This window comes from Drosophila grimshawi, unplaced genomic scaffold (assembly GCF_018153295.1).
Source record: "Drosophila grimshawi isolate 15287-2541.00 unplaced genomic scaffold, ASM1815329v1 contig_311, whole genome shotgun sequence".
Lineage (NCBI taxonomy): Eukaryota > Metazoa > Arthropoda > Insecta > Diptera > Drosophilidae > Drosophila > Drosophila grimshawi.
The window spans coordinates 4887953-4910374 of record NW_025063098.1 but is presented as its reverse complement, the minus strand read 5'-3'; the positions used below and the strand labels follow the sequence as shown (position 1 = coordinate 4910374).

The following is a 22422-nucleotide window of genomic DNA, read 5'->3' as shown; positions in this document are numbered from 1 at the left end:
AAGTGAGGTGGTGGCTATAATTAACAATTGTCAGTAGGTCTGTTTTTTTTTTTTTGGTTTTTTCGTATGATTAACTTTTTGTTTTGTAACAACGGCAATGAACTTCTGACTGATTTTTTTGGAGGACATTGTAAATCTCAAATAAATCGAAGGCAATTGTAACTTTTTTAATTAGTTACACATTTTTTATTCTGTCCTGTATAACTATCGAACTATTTACATCGAAATGCATTGAATATTACACAATTTAATACATTAACTTAATTATTGTACGTAATCTTATACCTGTTCTACTTTATTAAATATATTTTCCGCTACAATTTAAAATTTTTGAATTTCAAATTAGAGTAATCGATTTTCTTATACATGGTAAACACCTGAGGCTTGTATTTATCGATGAATCGATATGTGACACATCGCTATCGATTTCTTTTGGGGTTTTTACGCTTTCACAATACGTTCACGCTGCCAAGCAGTCTCGCGCTCAGTCTGCTCCAACAACAACGTCCATATTGGGCACGCTGCGCGTTCTATTGATTAAGTGTTATGTTTACATTGCATTACTTTAACAACGCTTGCTTAAAGCAGCAATAACGGTTTTTATAGTTTTTTTTACAATAAACATCCACAAGTGGAAACATTGAAAATAATTCTAATTGAGCTTCGCGTTTATTTGTGTGTGTACTTCTATAAGGTTTGTTGTTGTTGTAAGGATTACGCGACGCTGGGTGTGTGCGCGTCTGTATGTGTGTATGCTTACAAGCAGTTTTACAAGATGCAGCAAAGCAATTAACGAAAATCCGGCAACACCAACTCCAAATATATATAACAGGAGACTACACAAAGAGGAGGTGCGTAAAATGGGCAAAGGTCACAACACAACAATCAATAGTATTTCCATCCTCACAATAAAAGACACGGATACAATGAACACACACAGACACACGCACACACACACACATTCAAATTCAACCCTCTGACAAAAAAAGAAGGAAAGAAACCGGATTCAAGTTTAGTTGAGCAGATTCAGAGACAACTAAATTTGAATTTGTGCTTAACTTAAATCAAATTAACAAAATTGCCGCATGTCGTTGTGTCTAGCTGTATGTATGTGTGTGTGTGTGTGAGTGCGTTCAATTACCGTTACAACGCACCTGACGCAGACCGTCAAGGTTGTCTATCACTTCCCCTTTCACCCTCTCCTTCCCATTCCCCTTCCCCTTTACAAACACACATTTTGTATTTAAGCTGCTATATGGCCAAAAATAAAATGAAACCAAACTAAACAGCAGTCTGGCCACACCAACAATTTTTGCATCTCCTTTTTGCGTTTACAAATTGTTACAAAATTGCTGGTCTTAGCAGGCTGGCGTGTGTGCAGCAGCAGCGTCTTTAATTTATGCAGCAACAGCAGCAGCTCATCTTTATTTAGCTTTTATGCTTACTCATTCTCAGGCGCATTCATTCATTTATTCAATGAGGTTATACTTTGCTTCAATTCTCGCCTTGTGCTCAACTTGTTTCAATGCAATGTTCGTTTTCGTATTGTATAATTCAATTTAAATTGATTTTCTGCTTCTTCTTTCGCACTTAAGCAATTTTTTGTTGTTTTCTTGCAAAGTGGCACCTCTTTATGTATGCTTTCCCCTTTGTCTGTACATGCATATATACATACACATATATATATATATATATATATTACATTCCCTTTTCTTTTTGCTTTCTTTGACCTTTTTTTTATTTCACACACCATACCCGGCACCGGGCACCGAGCACCGACTCCCCGCGTGGCCCCAATACCAGCGGCAGACAGAGACTCGCATATTTGTGCTCTTGAACCTCGTTTTCCCATTCCTAATCTAGCTTTGTCTTATATTAGGTTGTATTTGTCGTTGTTGTTTGATTTTCGATTGCTTCTTTGATGTTTTTGTTGCTGTTCTGTTTTATTTTGTTGTGCGCATACTAATTATTTATATATGTACACATATATTTTCTTTTCGTCTTGTTTGTCCGATTAGGCTTTATATAGGCAATTTACGGCCTTAAGTAACATTTGATGTCAAAACTCATAAGTAAAATTTCTGAATTGCTTTATCAATTTTCTACAGTTAAAATGTCAGCTGCATTATCTGAAATAAGTATGGTTTTGGGTTTTTTTGTTGTCAATTTTTATAATTACACAAATGTTTTCACTAAATATGCAAATTGTTTGTGCAGTTAATCAAATAAATTTGATGGCAATGAAAAAATGAAATGAAAAATGAAATTGAAAAAAGAGAAAAGAAAAAAGAAAAACACAATTTTTAGGAATTTGCGAACTTCGAATTAGCGATTTGGAACCGTGTTTTACCGTGTATAGCGTGTCGCTAATCGTAAAAACATAATTAGCTTACTTGCTTTAAACATGTCAAAGCAACCGTAACTACGCGCAGCATGCGAGATTTGATAGCAACATTAAAAATATGCCATTAACATTTTAACAATTATGGTATTTAAAATAATTATTACATTCGATAGCTCTGCCAGACAATTTTATAGTCTTGTTTTATTAGTTCAGCATTGTAAGTTTAAGAAACAAATCCACTTTGTTGAGCAATAATTGCTCTTATCGTCTGTTGTGTTAGGCAGAAATTTAACCAAGAAAATGTTGTTTACACTTAAATTCACAAGTTAAAATCGGCATAATGAAAAAAAAAACCGTGTCAAAAATACCATTTTAAAATAGTTCACAAAAAATATTAATATTCAGCAACAATCATTTACTTAGTGGAATTGGAATTGAGTTCCATTTGTTGTGGGGCATTCGGTATGTTTCCGTATATCGTGACTTGAATTTGGAAATGCCATTTAATGGACACAATGCCGTCAAAATATTGGCCGGTTCACTGACTCTGTAACACTGTTAACACAGGAGTTGAGGATGGCCTGCAACACAAAATTGCAACAGTTCAAATTACAATGACAACAACAAAATGAAAATGACGGCAACAAACGATGACGACAACTGACGGGCAATGTCGCTTACAGTTAAACTAAAAACAACCACAACAATACCAGAAAGAACCGTTATCATTCCAGCAACGCACTTGCAAATACACTCATAATCTTGGACTCTATTATTGAATCAATCAATAGGACTTACAACATATAATATACGAGAACAGAAACCAAATTTGTAAATCATCATTTCTGATTGATTTAGACAAACAGCTAAAATACACATTTGAATCGATGCTTTTTCTTACTGTTTTTGTTTTCCTAGTGATGCAAATATTTGCTTTAGATATGTCTTCCATTTCGCTAGCCGCTATGGCCTCTGTAAGGGTATAAAAACCATATTAAACCGCAAAACAAAAAAAGAACAACAACAAATATAAGTACAAAGCAAATAAAACGAGATTTCAATGCAGGAATTTCCATTTCCATTACAAATGCTGATGTTGTTGTTGTTTTCGCTGTTGTTGTTGTTGTCGTTGTTGTTGTTGTTGTTGTTGGCTGCTTGGCTGAGTTTTGTCAACTGTGATGGCAGCATTGCAGCTACCGGTTGCGGCTATATGGATGGGGGATTGGAATGGTGCCCATTCGAGTCTCCGCGTTGGCTATGGGAAAATCGGTGCTGCATTTGCAATTTGACAAACGTTGCACGCCACGCACTTCGAGTGACTGCTGGCTCTTTTCTACCGTTACGTTTTAGTCGAGTGCAGCACAGCTCAACTATCACTTGCGACCTGGGCCCACAGTGTGTATTGCCTGCCAACTTGGGAGTTGCAACGTGAACGGGGCCAGTGACTGACTAACTGACTAACTGTCTGCTGTCTGCTGTCTGCAACGCAATTGACCTGCAAATCAAGAGAAATGTCCTGCCACACTGCCTTGCGTTGCGTTTATATATCGCTTTGTGGTGTGCCACTTGGTGCAACGAGGCCAGCTGCTCAAGATGCCTTTTTTCGTTATATATTTTTTTTCTGTTTTGCCACAAGACGGTTGTCTCTAATTTCTGGCATACATTTCGACGAAAATTGAAAATTGCCATCAATTTTGCCAAGACACAAACTGCATTGCATATGCTTTTCCGGATAAGAAATTATGGCTCTAGCAGTTCAACATAAAAGTAATTAAGTTAACAGTTAACAGTTATATAACAGTTACCAAGATTAAAGGATAGCAAGTCTATAAATGATATGATTTAATAAATATGAGCATGAAATACATATTATATATTAATATAGAAAAGGATTTAGTGGCAAAGTTAAATCGTACAAATTTAAATCTGCTACTCGTGCAGAGTAATCCTTTAAGCTCCAAGTGCAGCTTCTCTATGAACAAAATTTGTTAAGTGATGCCGCACAAGAGATCGATGTACAAAAGTCTTCTTTTTTGTGTTTTTATTTTTTTTGTAGATGCGGCGCCCTTGTGTCAGTAATGCCACTTGCACTTATTCGTCATCTTCACGTCGAGGCGACTCGTTGTCGGATTTAGCGTAGGCTCGAACAGCCAGCTTTTTTCAAGGGCCTGTGCCAATTCCCCGGTTGCAAGCGCTTCTCTCTGTTGTTGTCTGTTTTGGTTGCTGACTGCCTCTGCTTGTGGCTCGTCTGGTTCGTCGTCTTGTGCCACGCAATCAATAAACAGCGACCTTCTCCACTTAAATGTTACTTGATTCTTTGTTTTATTCTTAAGCTCTCCGCTTTATATTTCTTTCGCTTTTAGGGCCGGGCCACTCGAGCTGAGCCGCCTACTGTTCTGCGCTTCCCATCTTCCACGTCCGTTACCGAACATGGATTTTTCCCTTTTATTTTTACAGGCAGGCATTCCACAACAGTTAATTGCTGCACTCAACTGGGCTCAGCCACAGCCCCGGCTAACTCCCAGCCCAACGCAGTCCTCCAGGCGAACGTGGTGCAGCCTTGAGTCTTGCCAATTTGCCAAAGACATGAACTCAATGCGCTAAGAGGTTCGCAGATTAATGCCCTGGTAAAGGTTTCCACGCCGTTGCCGTACGAGCTCTTTACAACTTAAATCGCTCTTGGGCAACAGGGTTCAAGAACTTTACAACAACTGCAATAAAAGTAGACTATAGAAAATTAAATAACATTATCTATATAAATATAGAGCACAAATCAAGGCCAAAATGGGATTACCTATGCAAATCCATTCAGTTTTAATATATATGTAGTTATATGAGTTGTATATTTAGAAAGGCATTTTCAATTGGGTTAAACCGAAATGCAAAACATATTTTGCATGAAAATCACTTTGCATTCAGTTTAAGGGGAGAATGACTGACGAACGTGAAATCTTTTTAAAAATCACTTCACAATGTACAGTTAAAAATACAAGTGCAAATGCACGAGCTGAATAAAAGCAGCAAAACACAAACAAAACGCATTGCTGGCTGAGGGAAACCACCAAGCGTTTTTGCCCCCGCAACCAAAAGGAGAGCAGCTGGCAGCTCTTCCCCCTTCCCCATCACCTTGCTCTTTCCATGTTCTTTCCCTTGCTCTTTCTCTTGCTCTTGTTACTGTTGTTGTGGTTGTCGTCGTTGTCGTGGTTGTCGTCGTTGCCGTTGTTGAGCCGAGTCAATGAGCGAAGTTTAAATCGCAGTCGAAGTTTGATGGAAGTCGTTTGTTCGTTCGGTTCGCTTCGCTCAGTTGCGTTTTGTGCGGCATCGTCGACGGTTGGCTGAAAAGCAAACTGCTCCTCTAAGCGTTTGTAATTTAATTGGTTGTGCTTGCACCTGCATCAACCTCAACGGGTGTCCCTGGGACAGTACGTGAACAACTTATCCCGAAATTCGAATCCAAAACAGAAAGTTTGTCCGCTTTTGTTCAGCCGTTCAGCCAGCCTTTAGTGTTTTTTTTTAATATGCCGTGACTGAAATTGTTTTTAATTAAGCGGAGGGTAAATGCAATTACGAACAATACAACGGCCAGTCGGTGGATCACTAAGTGGCGCGAATTTCAGTCTTGGTAATGTGCAACCGCTTTAAAGTGCCGCATTGTTCTTTAATTTCATATATAATTATTCCTGGATTTACTTTGCGTTTCTGTGTGTTGATTTATGTGTGTGCTTTTTATTATTTTTTTTGCTTTTACTTCTGTTTTTCTTTGTATGGCAATAGTGCACTGGCACTTTGTCCAGGACTCCAGACTCGGTGGCATGGCATTAAAAGTTGTAGCACAACTTCTTTGATTTTATACAAAAGTTGGGGTTTTTACAATTTAAAATTCAAATGTTGTTACTTCTGTGGTATCAGATCCCTAGAGTTGTTCTCCACCACATAAATTTACATCCAGATATGTATAATGTTTTATAAATTAAGTTTTTGCGCGTTTTCTTTATTTTTATTCAATTTGCCCTACACATTTTTCCCCCCTTTTCCGGTTCTTTTCCGTTCTCTGTATCCATTATATCCCCAGCTTCCGGTTACTGGGCCTGGCGCTTTGCAACCCACTTACTTAGTAAACGCTTTCTGTTCTTAATTTCATTTATTTTCTACTTTTTGTTTTTAATTATTTCATCCATATAATTTGTTTTGACTTTGACATACTATTTAAAATTATATAAAACATTTCCTTTCTGTTTTTGGACTTTTGACATGTCCAGTTCTAAGTTAGCTACCAAATAATTACTTAAATATATATATTTTGCGGAAGTCCTTAATTTTTTAAAAATTTCTGATGTCAATTTGAAATTAAATTTTAAATCTTTATCCTCAATTTAAATCTCATAAGTCAATGTATTTATTTAGTTGTTTCAACAAACTATTCAATTTTATTTCTCTTTGTTACTCCTCAATTCCATCTAAAAGGGCAGGGGACGTATCGATTACCTTTAGCACTTTATTTAGATAAGGCTATAGATATTATGGCCTACACACACACACACACATGCACACATGCAGCTAAGAACTTGTGTCACTAAAATTAGCTTGCAGACCCCCACAAGGGGCATTCGCTGCATGCTGTGTTCCATTTATTCCATTACTGCATACTTGGCTCGTTTTCCTCCACACAGATCCCCCCCGCGCGCGTATAGTTCGTTTCCATTCGATTCGCTTATTGTTGCTGGCGTGCCGTAAATTTTCCGGTGGCATCCCGTTTGCAGCACTTTTTTATGCCGCTTGAGATGGACAAATGTCGTGTTTTTTATTGCAACACGAACACCGATTTCGTACATGGCTGACTTGACAGAAATAGAAAATATATATAAAAGTTGCTGACTTAAAAACTAATAATAAATTGCCTAATATTTTACTTTATCTATATTACACTTGCCATTGTGCATATTGATGTCTTCATGTATATGTATCAAAAGTGCTGAAAGTTTTCCAAGTGTTTTGACTAGTTGCCAATATTCGATATGCGCACATCTCTAATTGGAACTTTATCTTTGACTTGGACATTGTCTGACGGCTGTTGTCTATGGCTCTTCAAGCGACTTTATTATTATTATTATTTGTCATGTCATCATGCAATCATATCGTTTTACCATATAAACTGCGACGCGCAATATAACCGTCGCATCAGCGTCGACTTTGGCTTAGGCTTTCGGTCACGGCATCGGTACAGTACGCTCACCATAAACAGTTTAACAACAATTTGGCTTTGATAATTCAGCCAGTTGGTAATGATGCGTAACTGAGCGAGGAGTGGCGAGAGCGGGTGGTAATCATGATTTGGCCAAAATAGTCTGATACACGTAGTGTCGAATGTTACCGGTCAATAATGGTCATTTAGTTACAGTTAACTGACTACGGCCATAAACGATACAAAAATTCAACTAGTGCGGAAACTGGCCTCAATTTTAGGTGAGATAGCATTTGATGAATCAATTCCTAATGAGCATCCATTGAACGACTCATATAGTACTTCACAAATGGGGCAAGTGTGTGCATTTAGTGCGTACCTTAAGTACTACTTCACGAAACCTACGAAACAGCAACGTAATTAAATATCAACAAAAGTGTAGTAACAATTTTTGAAGCAAGTAAAATATCTTCCAGTTCCCACACAGGTTCCGCACGTATATACTTAATAATTACATGATGAGTAACTGTAAACCTGTTTCACATACATACACATATAACATATATATACATATATATATATATATATATATATATGTGTGTGTGCGTGTGTGTAATTTCCCAGCATTTAAAGTGCATGAAAATGAGAAAACCAGAAGGAAAATTTCATAATCAATGCAATAAACGGCTCCATTGTTTGCGCTGTTTGGACGGCTGTTTCTTGTTTTATCGCCGCAAGGAAAAGCAAACGGAAAACCCAGCACAATATTCAAGTTACCGAAGTTTAAATGCACTTCCAATGAATGAATGTTACTTTGGGTGTATTTGAATTTCAAGACAAAAATCTGTAGATTAATGATCTGATTCAGACTATTTTTGAGGCAGTCCAAAGAAATTGAAATGATTACTTTCTATTCTTAAATGACTCTTTTAATTGCCTGACAATAATAGTAGTCCCTTCAAGAGTACAAAGAAACGGGAATAAAATATGTTCTTGCATCTCATCGTTTGTCTTTTATGAACAAGGAAAGTGTGTAAAAATAAAATTATTCACGCCCCTTTGAGGCAAGCTCCAGAACATAAAACTCTCACGTTTCAAATTTGATGACCTGGCACTTTTGTGCTTTATCAGCGCTTTGCAGTATAGAATACAGTGGTCTGCTTTAAAGCTAATATTTATCAACACTTCTTGCAAAGTGTTCAAATGCGAGTACTTAAGTGTCTCTACAGCTTACGGAATTCACTTTCATGTTTATTTAATGGCGTAATTCATGGGAAGCAAATTGCAAGTCGTTTAAAACTACAAAATTACAAGAAGCTCACGAAATGGTTTTAATTATTTGCATACAATAAACAGAAGTAGTCAGTTCTCAAGTGAGATTAGGTTTGCTTAATTTCCTCAGGCAAATAAATAAAAAAGAACTCAAATAAGTTTGAGTTTAATTTGTGTTTCACTTAGTTGAACGTTCAAGTTAAATTCAGCTTGCTCGTTGAAATATTGTTATTTTTATACAAATCATACTTTTATGGATCAAACAGTATTGCTTATTAATTGCATTCATATTTCCACTTTATTCAATTTTTCACTTAGTCTTCTTTATGATTATTATTATAGATTTTCTCTCTAATCATGATTAATACATTCAATTAAGTTTCTACAACACCTCTTTGAGTTATTCTCTTACATATCTGTTTCAGGAGACTTTCAATTAAATTAATCGATATTTGCTGCTCTTTAATTGCAATTATTAAACTATAAATGCCATAACTAATTAATTTATGCTCTATGAGTGGTTTGCCAAGGAAGTCTTTATATCTACGAGCCACTTTCACAATAATTATGGCCATAATGCCTTGACCACTTTTAGACGAGCCGATTATATAGTTCTGAAAGCAAAAAAAAAACAAAGAAAACCACAATCACTTTGCCCCTTTTGAAAATGGCACAGTTTAGGGGTGTTGCTGACATCATTTAGCAGAAGAAAAAACTATATATACTTATATATATATATATAAATGTTGAGAACAAAAGTTTTCTTGGCTTGCATTACATTAAATTCGCGTTCTAAAAGATTCACAAGCTATCCCAAGCACAGAAAGAGCACAGGAAGCGTAGATTCTTTTCCAGGAACTTTCAATTCAAATTATTTCATCAAGTTTCCATGGCTATAATATAAACAATGCAACATTTTCACATTATTTATCTACACTTTTGACCACATAACCATAATTTGTAATTAAGAGAACATAACAGTTCTCCAACAATCAATAAAAGCAGACCTGTTGAATGAACTGCCAAAGGGCAAAAAACAAAACAGAAACAACTGCAAAATCTCCTAATTTATGTTTTAAGACGCGAAACAAGACAACTAACGCACTTCCTGCTTCAAGTTCAGAGAGCTGATTGGTGAAGTATGATATAAATTTTAATCAGAAAACGGCTCAAGAGTCAGACAGCTGCAGGATATGATCGGAATTGGGAGAAAAGAATATTAAATGAATTGCTATTATTTAATAAACTTTAAAGCCGGACCTCGAAATATGATCCCAAATACGGAATGTGTTTAAAAATTGTCTCCTTTCTTTTTAATTAACTTTATTACTATATATAGCAACTTGCCGTGTTGGGGAAAAAACACGTTTCAAAACAATGTCGCAATCAATTTTAACAGGATCTTCACACTGGACTTGCAGTAATTGCCACGTGATCGAAGAATAAAGATATAATTTTGCAGTTGAAAGATAAAGATAAAACAATGATCTCAAATTCATTCTCCATTAAGGATCTTTAATTTAGTTGTTATTTGAAAAGTTATCATTTAACACAAAATACATATAATTTTTCTTTGTGAGCTAAAATGATGAGTTTCAAGAACTTGTTATTTACAGCAAATTTACCGCTTGATTAGACATAAAAATTCTTTCCATATCATAAATTCTATTTGAAATATTTCGCAAAACTTTTGTATTCGTAGTGTTTTATTTTTGGTGGGGTCAAATGTCAAACCTTTTGTGTTGTTGTTGTTGATATTGTTGCTGTTGTGCATATGTCAAACAAATTCTCCGTAAAAATGACTAACTGCTCTTTTGTGAGTTTACTTATAATGGTTGTCGTTTTGGTTGCTGCTCTGCACGTATATATATATATATATATATATATATATATATATATATATAGAGATAGATATTTTTGTATATATGCATGTGTGTATTTGTATGTGTTTTAGCTCGTCCAACGGCTTTCAGTCCCCATGGCGCTGTTTGGTGATGTTGTTGCTGTTGTCGCTGTTTGGTTCGTTTAATCTGCTTTTGGCTCGATTGCAACTGACATCGACATAAAGCAATTTGTGTGTTCTTGTTGTTTTAGTGGCTGTTGTTGTTACTAGTTTGAGCTGTTGGAGAGTGGGCGTATATATATATATATATATATGCAGTTTTTAATTGTGAATTCAATCAAATTTGTAGACGACAACGGTATATTCTATTACATTTCGCATATGCTTAAATTTAAAACGGTTTATTCTATATTTCAATTTTATAGGCAACAACAAAATATTTTCTAAAAACAAAAAAAAAGTACATAACTACAATCGTAAATATATATGTATATACATATGCATATATACATTTTTTTAGGTTGGTGAAATTAATTTTATTTATGGGACTTGTAAAAATGTGGCTCGCTTTTTATGATTTTGTTGTTATAACCATTTTTGATGGGTCGCTGCCTATGCTAATGGGCTTTTCGGTCGCAGCATTTGAGTTTCAATGTTTTTGGCGCACATGTCAAGCCCAAAAGACCCCCTACTCTTTGCACCGCTCTCACCTCAGCTGTTTTTTAAGCTCGTCATAGTTAAGAGCGGAAAGCAACTAACTATCTTAAGCGCTATTACCGGTTTCGCTGCTTGTCTCTGTCGATGTTCAGTGCTGCGCTGCTTTGTTTAATTAAAAATCTTGAACTTTACACAAGTTCTGAGTGCTTTTGTGTTGGTGTCAACAACAGAGCCCTTCACACCATTCACATTCCTCACCCACCGCCACAGATTTCCAAGTTTTTACTGCGGCATTTTCCACCGGAAACTGTTGAAACACTGCAAACCTTTCTCTCAACTGCACTAGTTGCAATTGATTAATGCCAATTTCCTGTTATAGTTAAGTTATTTCTCGCCTTTCTTTATGCTTTCCATATTTTTTAATTTTCCGTTGTGATAAACGACTTTGGGGTTAACTTTTGTGACTACTTGTAAATTAAATAGAAAATATTCAGCTTTTACATTTGCTTTCTATTCGTTCTACTGCAACAATTATTTATTTTTTATTATAAAATATATCAAATTTATTGACAACATGCTTACCTACACATACTGTCTCCATTCTTATTTGGCTTTGATCATCGCATATATATCATCGCTTAAAGCAAAAACAAATATTTCATTTGCTGACATAGAACAACAATTTCCAGCACAAACAATGCAACTTAATTTAAATTTATTACCCAAAAATTTACTAGCAAACAAAGAACAACAATTTAGAGAGCATAACATGCACCAAACTCTGATCAACAAAGTTTAAAAATTGAATTCAAGGCTTCTCCAAACTTCTGGTAAGCCACAATAAAAAAATAAAAAAAAGATGAAAAAACAAAAAACAAAGAAGCGAAAACAAAATCGTAACTTTTTTTTTTTGGGGTTGCCAGCAACAAAAAGTAACAGCAATCAATGTATTTTACTGGATGTACGTAAAACTCTAGTTTATTTGTCTGTAGCTTGTGCATGGGCAACTGCATATGGGAAATTTGAACTGCAGTACGATGACGATAACTATGTTGCTGGAAAACAAAGGGAAAACCCAGTACCCAATGTCAGGCGAGAAAACTTCACGACTTCTACGTTTGACTTGGGTTTCATGCTGCTGCTGTTGTTGTTGTTTTTGTAGGCAGCATGCAAAACTGTTTTTGCAACACAAACACAAAAAAAACTTGGTTGCTTTTTAGTTAGAATTTGCTCGACTAGAATGTTGCCCTTTACTTCGATTTTGAGAGTCATCAACATTGAAAATAATTCAATACGTATCTTTTGTGCTTGTTATGCAAAATATATAATTAATTATCTTTATACTGTTGCAAATGGCGGCATCAGCAAATTTTCACCAGTATTGCCGCATCCTTTTTTCCAACCATTTTATGGTTGCAGGATATACGAAACGAACTGAAACCATTTTCAGCCAGTATGACTCGCATATTGTGCAAAAAGGCAGCCGACAAACCAAAAACCAACAAGGCGGGCAACTGGCAAACGGCAACGTTCAACGGGCAACATGTCAAAAAGTCAAAAGGACCGTCAACCGGACGGTATACCGAAAGCAACTGTCTGTCCCTTGGCTTTGGCCAAAGCAATTTACGATGAAATCAAATTTGGCAAAAAAGTTTTGGCTTTTCCGAGCAACTAATAAGTCGCTCGGAATTCTGTCAGCCGCAGAGGCAAGCAGCCAGTTCGATTTACAAAACTTCCAGACATTTAAATTGAAACTGAGCTGGCAACTCAACCGCTCAACATTATTTGCTTATCATCCCAACTTATGCATATTTTAAGAAGGAAGCGATTAGGTTTCAGTACAATGGCAATTTAAGAAAATTAAAAACTCATCACATAACTAAAAGTTGGGCGCCAACATTTGTAGAAGATAAATCAAAGTCGACATGTTATCGACATGCAAAATAATTGCTAATTTTGTCACAAAAGAAAACATTCATTTTAACTAGAGATTGCCACAAATTGTTTAAAAACATGACACATTTCTAACAATCGATATATATATATATTAGAAGAAGCAAAGAATGTTGTTAAAAATATAAATATTTGTTGCATAACGTGATCAAAAGAGACCCAGAACATTCGGCAATCCAATGGCAAAACTTTAAAACTGTTATGCGTTCAGGGAATTCAAAGAAATGAGAAAAGAAAGAAAATATAAGTCCAATTATAACCCCAACCATAAATCCCAACTGCAGTAAAATACATGCTTCAACTTTTGCAAGTTTTCAAGTTTTCTTGTGAATTGGGAGACCACTTAAATATATTTGAAAATGATTTCAACCAACTTCAGAAAGTTATGACAGCAATGCGAATGATATTTTTCAATGTCAATTGAACGGCGCTCGAGCCGCACTTGACAAATGCTTTCGCTCAGCCTAATGACGCAGCGTCTCTTAACGAAGCCTGTCCTTAAGCGTTAAGATGCCACAAGAAATTGTGCAGAAAGAGTACAAAATCAGCAACTGGAGAACAGCACGCGCAGTTTTAGTTCCAGTTTCAGGTATTTCCCTGCAGTCCAGAGTCGTTCAGCATAATGAGCTTAAGCAAGTTTTACACACATTTTTTGTTGTTCTTTTTTTAAATGCTTCACACATTGTGACATCCAGTTCTAGTGGTGCAACGTTTAGCAGTTAACTTGCAGAACGTGTGTCGAGAGGAAGCACACACTTACATGTTGCCATGCCATGTGGCAGGTGCTGCCCGGCGGTGGTATGGCAAATGTCACTTAATGGCCACTGATTAGCATGCGAGTGACTGCTCTGACTGTGTGTGTGTGTGTGTGATTTGTGTGCGAGAGGCAACTAATTGAAACATTGGTCAAAGGGGGAGGTGGGGCAGCAATTGCAATTGCAGTTTCAGGTGCTGCAGTTGGTGCTGTGCTGACACTTTAGCTTAGATTAAATTAAATGCAATTCAAACGTTAGCTTTCCCACATTTTCTGCCTATTTTTCGTTGCTTGCCAATTAAGGTATGATTTAAAAATTGCTTCCCTTGCAGCATATCCATATGCATAACGCATACGCACTGTGTGCACACTCGCATAAAGCCATGCAAAGTTTTTACAAAACTTTTTGAGTGTGTTTGTCTGTGTGAAGAGTTTTTGATTGAGTTTTGAGTTTTGAATATGCGAATATGTGAATATTTCTATTTTCGTTGATTTGGTTCGTTAGTTTTTACGAGGATAAAGTAAATTGCTTGTTTGACTTTTGAACTTTACAATTTGCTGCACTTTTTAGTACTGACAAGTGCAGAAATTCCAGTGTGTGCACAAAGTATTTTCATAATTATGAATTAAATTTGAATTAGTATGATATATTAAGAGCTGTGCACACATAAAGCTGATACGTAAATTATCCTTAACATTGACGTGGCTTTAAAAACTTATGAAACTTTTAATAAATCTTAAAATTTAAATTTAAATCGGGAAATTAAAGAGCATCGCAATGCGCAACATTTTGGTGAGAACACAGAAAAACACGAAAGTAAAATAATAAAATCACAAAGCAGAGATAAAAATACATAATAAATTCAACAAATCAAAAAAAAGAAATAACAAATCAATTGCACAACGATATAGTTATTTCCAGCTAAAATGCTAAATAGCCTAGCCGCACACAGTGCATATTTAAATGCGTTAGTTTATTGAAATTTAAGCCTGGGTTTTTCTCTTCCCACTTCCAGTCGACCGCTATTAACATATTAGACAAACCGGAATTTCCAATAATTAGGCAATTACCCACAATGGCCTTTAGCTATTTCTAATGTATTTGCATTTAAATTTCAATTAGAATTTTGTGTGGAATTATGGAATTTAAAGCATTACAAATTGTTAAGTTTATTTACCTTCCAAAAACATGACGGCCTGAATAAGCCGGAGGACCCGCCTATCTATAAGCTAACAAAATATATATATATATTTTATGTATGTGCCACATATATATGCAATATACAAGGCAGCAATCCAAGGCATTTTTGGGTTGTGTATTAATTAAATTTTCTTGTGCTCTACTTTCATCGCGCCATCTCCTCCCTGGTTCGTCATTTCTCGTTCGGCTATTGTGTGTATGAAGTATGAAGTATTCCAATGTGTTGTGAAATATTACATCACTTGAATTCGAGCTGAAGCCTACGGTAACAGTGGTGGACACGGGGGGTGTTGGTTGGCGGCGGAGGGAGTGGCGTGGTAACATCTTAAATTTATGAACAACAGCCTGACGTCGCTTTTGTTTCAAGAATTATACAAGCATCTGATAGTATTTGGTTTCAATACAGCTGTAAATATCCAAAAAGGGACGCCTGAAACCTTATAAGGATATCTTTGTTTCCACTCTAACATTTGAAACCGTTCTTAATTTGGTTTCGCCTTTAGGATTTGAGGAACGCACGAAATTGGTTCATTTATGATTTGATATATATCACACTAATTAATACACATTGTATGCTAATAAATCACAATATATTTTACAATAATAAACTATTTAAATTATCATCGACAAAGTGCCTGCATCACTACGGAATATTCCAAATGTAAAATATTTAAATAATATTTTGCAAATGATTATTGCTGTGTGTTTATTAACAGTGGACTGGGTATTTCCACAATTAAGATTTAATGTTATCTAAATATAGTAATGCAAAGAGATTGGAGACAATCTTATGTCTATAAGAGATAGTAACAGGTATTTTATTACCATATCCTTTTCTGCTGTATTTTTCCCTAATACTTTTTTTTTACAACTCGCCTCTCTTGCACTCGCCCTCAAAATGAAATTTGCTGCTGAGTTTAATACATTAACGCTTAATTATATAATATGTCGCCGATGTGATTAAACCTTTAACACCAATTAGCATCAAGTATTTCAAAGTCGAGCAACACAACTGCTGTCTGTGGCAAATACAATTGAAACCCACATTAAGTCTTTGTGGCGCATTTGACTAATGATGATTATCGTGATGATGTTGTATTGCAGATGTAGTGCTGAGTTTGGAACCACACACACTTACACACACACACAAAGCAGTCCCCAAAGGTAGCAAGTGAGAGATACGCAAGGAACATAGCAGCAGGGGCAGAGGAGGAGACACTAAAACAGGCACAACGACAACCGAACTCAACCGCAGCAGTAGGAGGAGCAGGTGGCGGAGTAGGAGAACATGTCCTTTAAGGTCTTTCGACGGGGCTCGGCCCGCTGCATTGGCCTCCTGTCAGCCTTTGTAACAATTCTGCTTTGTCTGTACTACATCTCGATTGGCCAGCCCAATCCGGCACACATAACAGATGCCAGTGCTGTGGGTCTGTCCGTCTCCATGAGTCGCAGTCAGACGCCATCTGCGGCTGCCCTCAACAGCTTAAGTATGGACGACGGCAGCGCCTCCCATCAGCACCAGCAACAGATGCAACATTTACCACGAAAATCATCACGTTCCAGTACGCAGCTGGAGCAGCAGGATCAACTGGACACAGAAACGCTCCGAAATGTCCACTGGGGCGACAAGTGTTACATACTCCTCCAGAGCAGAACAAACATAACAGCTACAGAGGAGCACAGCAAATTTGATTTTCAGGTAAGCAATTCACTGATTATTTATGTAATTACCCTCGATTCACCAAATATACAAGTTACTGCCTTAAAGATTTTCATTTCCTCCATTTAAAATTGACTATTTCTTTGTTATCCGCCCAGCCTGAATGGATGCGATCCAAGGAGTATTGGGATCGAGGCTTTGAGGAGCGCTACGAAATACAGCGCAAGGATAAACAGCGTCCACCGTTGAAGGTCATTGTGGTGCCTCACTCGCACAACGATCCCGGTTGGCTAAAGACGTTCTTCAACTACTTCCAGTCGGATTCTAGACAGATACTCAATCTTTTGGTGACCAAAATGCAGGAGTATAAAGATATGACATTTATCTGGTCGGAGATTAGTTTTCTACAGCTCTGGTGGGATCAGGCACATCCCACCAAGCAGCGTGCACTGAAACGTCTAGTGAATTCCGGACGCATTGAGATCACAACTGGCGGTTGGGTTATGACAGATGAGGCGAATGTACACATTTATCCGATGCTGGATCAGCTCATCGAGGGCCATCAGTGGCTAAAAAACAATTTAAATGTCACACCCAAGGTGGGCTGGTCTATCGATCCCTTTGGACATGGCAGCACCGTGCCCTATTTGCTGTCCGGTGCTCAATTCGAGGGCGCCATTATACAACGCATTCACTACGCCTGGAAGGAGTGGTTTGCGCGCCAACAGAATGGTGATTTCATATGGACACCCTACTGGCGCTCCCCAAAGGGTCAGGGAAAATTGCTCACACACAACATGCCCTTCGATATATACTCCATAAAGGGTTCTTGTGGACCACATCCCTCCATTTGCCTAAATTTCGATTTTCGCAAAATTCCCGGTGAATATACGGAGTACTCGCTGAAGGCACAATTCGTTACCGACGAGAATGTGGAGGAGAAGGCGCAATTACTGTTGGATCAATATGCACGGACCGCTTCGCTCTTTCCCCACAATGTGGCGCTAATCCCAGTGGGCGATGATTTCCGATACAACAAGGAACGTGAGGTGGATCAGCAGTATACAAACTACAAGAAACTCATCAGTCACATAATGGCCAACAAGCGTCTGTACAATGTGGACATTAAATTTGGAACGCCAAGCGATTACTTTGCAGCGATAAGGGAACGCATGGGGGAGAAGTCATTTCCCACCTTCAAGGGAGATTTCTTTGTCTACTCGGACATCTTCTCAGAGGGCAGACCCGCCTACTGGTCGGGATACTTTAGCACCCGGCCTTTCTATAAGCTGCTCAGCGCCGAGCTGGAGCATAATTTACGCGCTGCCGAGATACTCTTTACGATTGCCTATAATACGGCGCGTCAGGCTCGGCACGAGGATGCCATCAAGATCTATGAGAAGAACTATGAGCAGATAATACACGCGAGACGCAATCTGGGACTATTTCAGCATCACGATGCCATCACGGGCACCTCCAAGGCGGCTGTGATGCGTGACTATGCAATGCGACTGTTCGACAGCACCCAGAACATGGTCAAAATGCAGGAGTCGTGCATAGAGCTGCTGCTCAAGAATGGCAGCTCACACGAGCACGGTTTTCTGCTCAGCGAATTCGAACGGGACAATTATAGTAAGCTGCCACGCAAAATGCCCATACAGCTAGCGAATCCAACTTCGGGTAGCAGCGATGAAACCAGCACCACGCTCACTGCTGACGGGGAAGAGGACTCCACTGTGCTATTGTCCAAAAATGCCGAAGCAAGCTTTGTGCTCTTCAATGCACTCACTCAGAAACGGATCGAGATTGTTACGCTACGTGTCCAGCAGCCCAATTTGCGCATCTACAACGATCGTGGTGTGGAACTCAAACACATCCAGATCAATCCCGTGTGGAACATTACCGATGTCTATGAGCAGGGATTCAATGCCCTGCCACAGTCGAACAGCGGCAGTGCTGGACGCATTCGAACCTCCACGCGACAATATGAAGTCATGTTTGTTGCTGAACTGGAGCCACTCTCGCTGACCACCTATCGCGTCCAGGTGGATGAGTTCAACTACAAGCGCAATATTGCCACCATCTACTGTGATGACTGCACGGAAAAGGCCAATCCGGTTGCGGGCTCTGCCACTCCAGTTGCACCCAATGAGGTGGTGTTTGAGGCAAAGGCGAAGCCAGCGGGTAAGCTGAGAGTTTGAATTATCATTTATTTATTTGTCACGTTAATTGTCTCATCTCAATTCAGGTGACATTCAATTGGAGAATCCCAGCATGCGGCTGCTGTTTGATGAGAAGAGCGGCTTCCTCAAGACCATCACGCGCAAGAACAAGCAACAGAAGCTGCTCCAACCGATGCAGTGCGCTATCAAATTTGCCGCCTATCGCAGTGCGCAGTTCCATTCCGGTGCTTACCTCTTCAAAACAGATCCCGAGCAGAGCGAGGCAGAACGGGATGTGCTCGAACAGTATGAGGATGTGCGAATTATAATTACCTCCGGTCCCATTGCCAGCGATGTGACTGTTATCTACGGACCCTTCATGGCGCACACTGTGCGTATTTTCAATACGCGCAGCCATTTGGATGCCGCCATCTATATAGAGAATGACATTGACTTTGAGCCACCGCCAAAGAACCGGGAAACGGAGCTCTTTATGCGACTGGTAACGAACATTGATAATATTGCGCCTGCGCCGCTACAGCATGATCCGCTCAAGGAGCCAACTGATACGATTGTGCCCGAATTGCCCGTTTTCTATAGCGATCAGAACGGTTTTCAATTTCAACAGTAAGTGATCTATTGTTCACATTATTTAGATCAAGTATTATCTTTGATAAATGAATTCTTGTCGATAACTAAATCAAAGGATTACATATATCTTAACTCTATTTTCTCTTTCAAAACAGACGCATCAAGGTGCCCGCCATTGGCATTGAGGGCAACTATTTTCCGATTACATCGGCCGCATTCCTGCAGGATGCGCGCCTGCGCCTGACACTGCTGACGACGCACGCGCAGGGCGCCGCCAGCTATGAGCCCGGCCAGCTGGAGGTGATGTTGGATCGTCGCACCTTATACGATGATTATCGCGGCATGGGCGAAGGCGTTGTCGACAGCCGCCTGACCCGTCACAAGTTCTGGCTGCTGGTGGAGGACATGCCACCAGGCCAGCAGGTGGAGAATCCGCCCAGCTATAAGGTGCTCAGCTTGCAGGCACAACAACTGGCCAACGGGCTGCGCTACCCGCCGAATCTCTACTTCTTGAGCAACTTTGAGCAGCCACAAGCGCCGTTAAAGCCGCTCGTCCGCCTTCTGCCCCACGGAGCACTGCCCTGCGATGTGCATTTGACGACGCTCCGCACTCTCTCCGAACCCCAGCTGCAGCTGTTCCCGTCCGCATCGGCACTGCTGGTGCTGCATCGCCAGGGCTACGACTGCAGCGTCAGCTCACAGCAGCTGGACATGAGCAGTCTCTGTCCGCTGACGGGCAATGGCCTCGGCGCCGTACGCTTTGGTGAGCTGCGCCTGCAGAGCATTGAGGCGACCAGTTTGACGGGACTGCCAAAGCATATGCAGCCGCAGAGCCTGCGATCACTGGCACAGATCACGCTGGAGCCAATGGAGCTGCGCACCTTTAATCTCACCTTTAGCGGTGAACTGTAAATCCCGCCGGGCAGCCAGCTAGTAGTAGTAGCCTTTAAGTTCGCGTTGTATCTCATTTGTAACTAAATCGATAGCAGACATGTATTTATTGTATTTATTTCTGTTTTAATTTTAAGTACGAAAAAGTGAATGTTATTTAGCTTTATTTACACACAACTCTCTCTTCTCCCTTCTCTCTCTCTCTCTCTTTCTATTTATGTTTTCCGCGTCTTACACATTTTAAAGTACAAAACAAATAGCATAGTTTGTATATTCAGATCATATACCTAAAGCATATATCTGATGTATATGCGTTAGCCCATTTTACTGCCTATCAGCATTCCGCTAAAGCACCTGTCACACACAACCACAGCAACACTATTAATTACTTCGTTCCAAATATTGTGCAATATTTTATATATCAAATTCCTAAACTTAAGCAGATTCAACTTTTTGTTAACTGAAATAGTTTCAACATTTTATGAGGGATATTTCTTTTTTTCTCGAATATATTTAGTTTTGCTTAAGAACAACAGGCAGCAACTAAACCGTTTATAATTTATATAAATTATTATTATATATTTATTTTTGATCATCTGCCTGTTTAAACTTAGCTAAATTATACTTATAGCACATAAATATTTAGCAGCAAATATTTATCCAGCGCTTTGGCGAAAAAATTGTTTCGTTGTAGCTAAAAATATTGAATTTGTGTTGCCTTCTATTTAATTTATTTAGACTGACTAGCCTAAAATTTTAGCAAAACAGCAATTAATGTATGCTTATTTAGCAAATTGACATAAACATTATGAATAATATCTCAATTAATGAAAGACACTTAGATTATAAGATTTTTAACAGACGTGTTGGATAGCAAAAAAAAAGTTAAGCCAAATATTGAAGTACATTTATACTTACCCTAAACCCAATACACTTTAGACACATTAGCATGTAATCTTAAGGCGCCTGTTCGCTTCGGTTTTGTACATAGTTCTCAAAGGCACGGTAAAAGATAGCTCTAATACGAAATCAAAACTAACCCATTTAGGCTAAGCCATTACCTGTAGTGTATTGTACTTCATAAACATAAACGAATCTTTGTTATACAAAACTTATACAAAAAATACCATAGTTACTAAATGTAAAGCCTCACATGTACCGAAAACAAAAATGCATTCAAACCAGACAAAATCATACAAAAGTACGTAGACATTTTATGAGTTTGATATTAAACACTAAGCATATTGATAAATATATTTATATTTGATAATGTATTGAAAAATTAGCATGACACATTCTATGTAATTTTATGAATACAAAATGAATAAAGTATTAATTCAAACCAACTGCATAGATACAAAAAATTGTTTTACATTCAATTCAAAGGGGATATTTGCATTTCTAACTACAGTTAACGGCTGTTTTGTTCACCTTTCTTTCAGTAATAATCGAGCCATTTCCTTAAGAGGGTTACAAAAAATAAGAAAAAAAAACTGCGTTTGCCATTTCAAGCACTATCGGCGTATCCTTAAACTACAAATAGTTATTGGCCTTGTAATTTGTATAAAACAATAAAAAGACAAACATCCTTTAATTAAGGGAAATAAAATCATTTTTTAAAACATAAAATTGATTTTCTGAATATAGTTTCCAACATAGAATGACTAAACAGACAATATATAATACATAATGTATTGTTCACCCTAATTCCAATACTGATATTTATTACATTATGCCTAAAAGCATACTAACAGCAGAAAAGTTTAGTTATCCTAAAAGTATGCAAGATTTGTAATCGTTATTAGTACTCATCCTAAACGTGTGCTACAAAATCTAAAATAAAAACCGTATAAAATTATAAAAGCATTGTGAAATTAAAATTATTATCAACGGAAAATCGATTTTTAAAATT

At 38.0% G+C, this 22422-nt stretch overlaps 1 protein-coding gene across 2 annotated transcripts; it reads left to right on the top strand.

Moving 5' to 3' along the window:
* Positions 1–667: 667 nt before the first annotated feature.
* LOC6562966 (alpha-mannosidase 2) lies at positions 668–21867 on the top strand. 2 transcript variants are annotated; one of them, XM_032737052.2, is made up of 5 exons: positions 668–851; positions 16311–16905; positions 17025–19050; positions 19115–19655; positions 19775–21867. In XM_032737052.2, the coding sequence occupies exons 2-5, from the start codon at positions 16495–16497 to the stop codon at positions 20529–20531; spliced, it is 3735 nt and encodes a 1244-aa protein (XP_032592943.1). In that variant the 5' UTR covers positions 668–851; positions 16311–16494; the 3' UTR covers positions 20532–21867. The 2 variants fall into 2 exon arrangements, with proteins under 2 accessions (XP_032592943.1, XP_001990348.1); XM_001990312.3 differs by lacking the exon at positions 668–851 and adding an exon at positions 5684–5966.
* Positions 21868–22422: the final 555 nt, after the last annotated feature.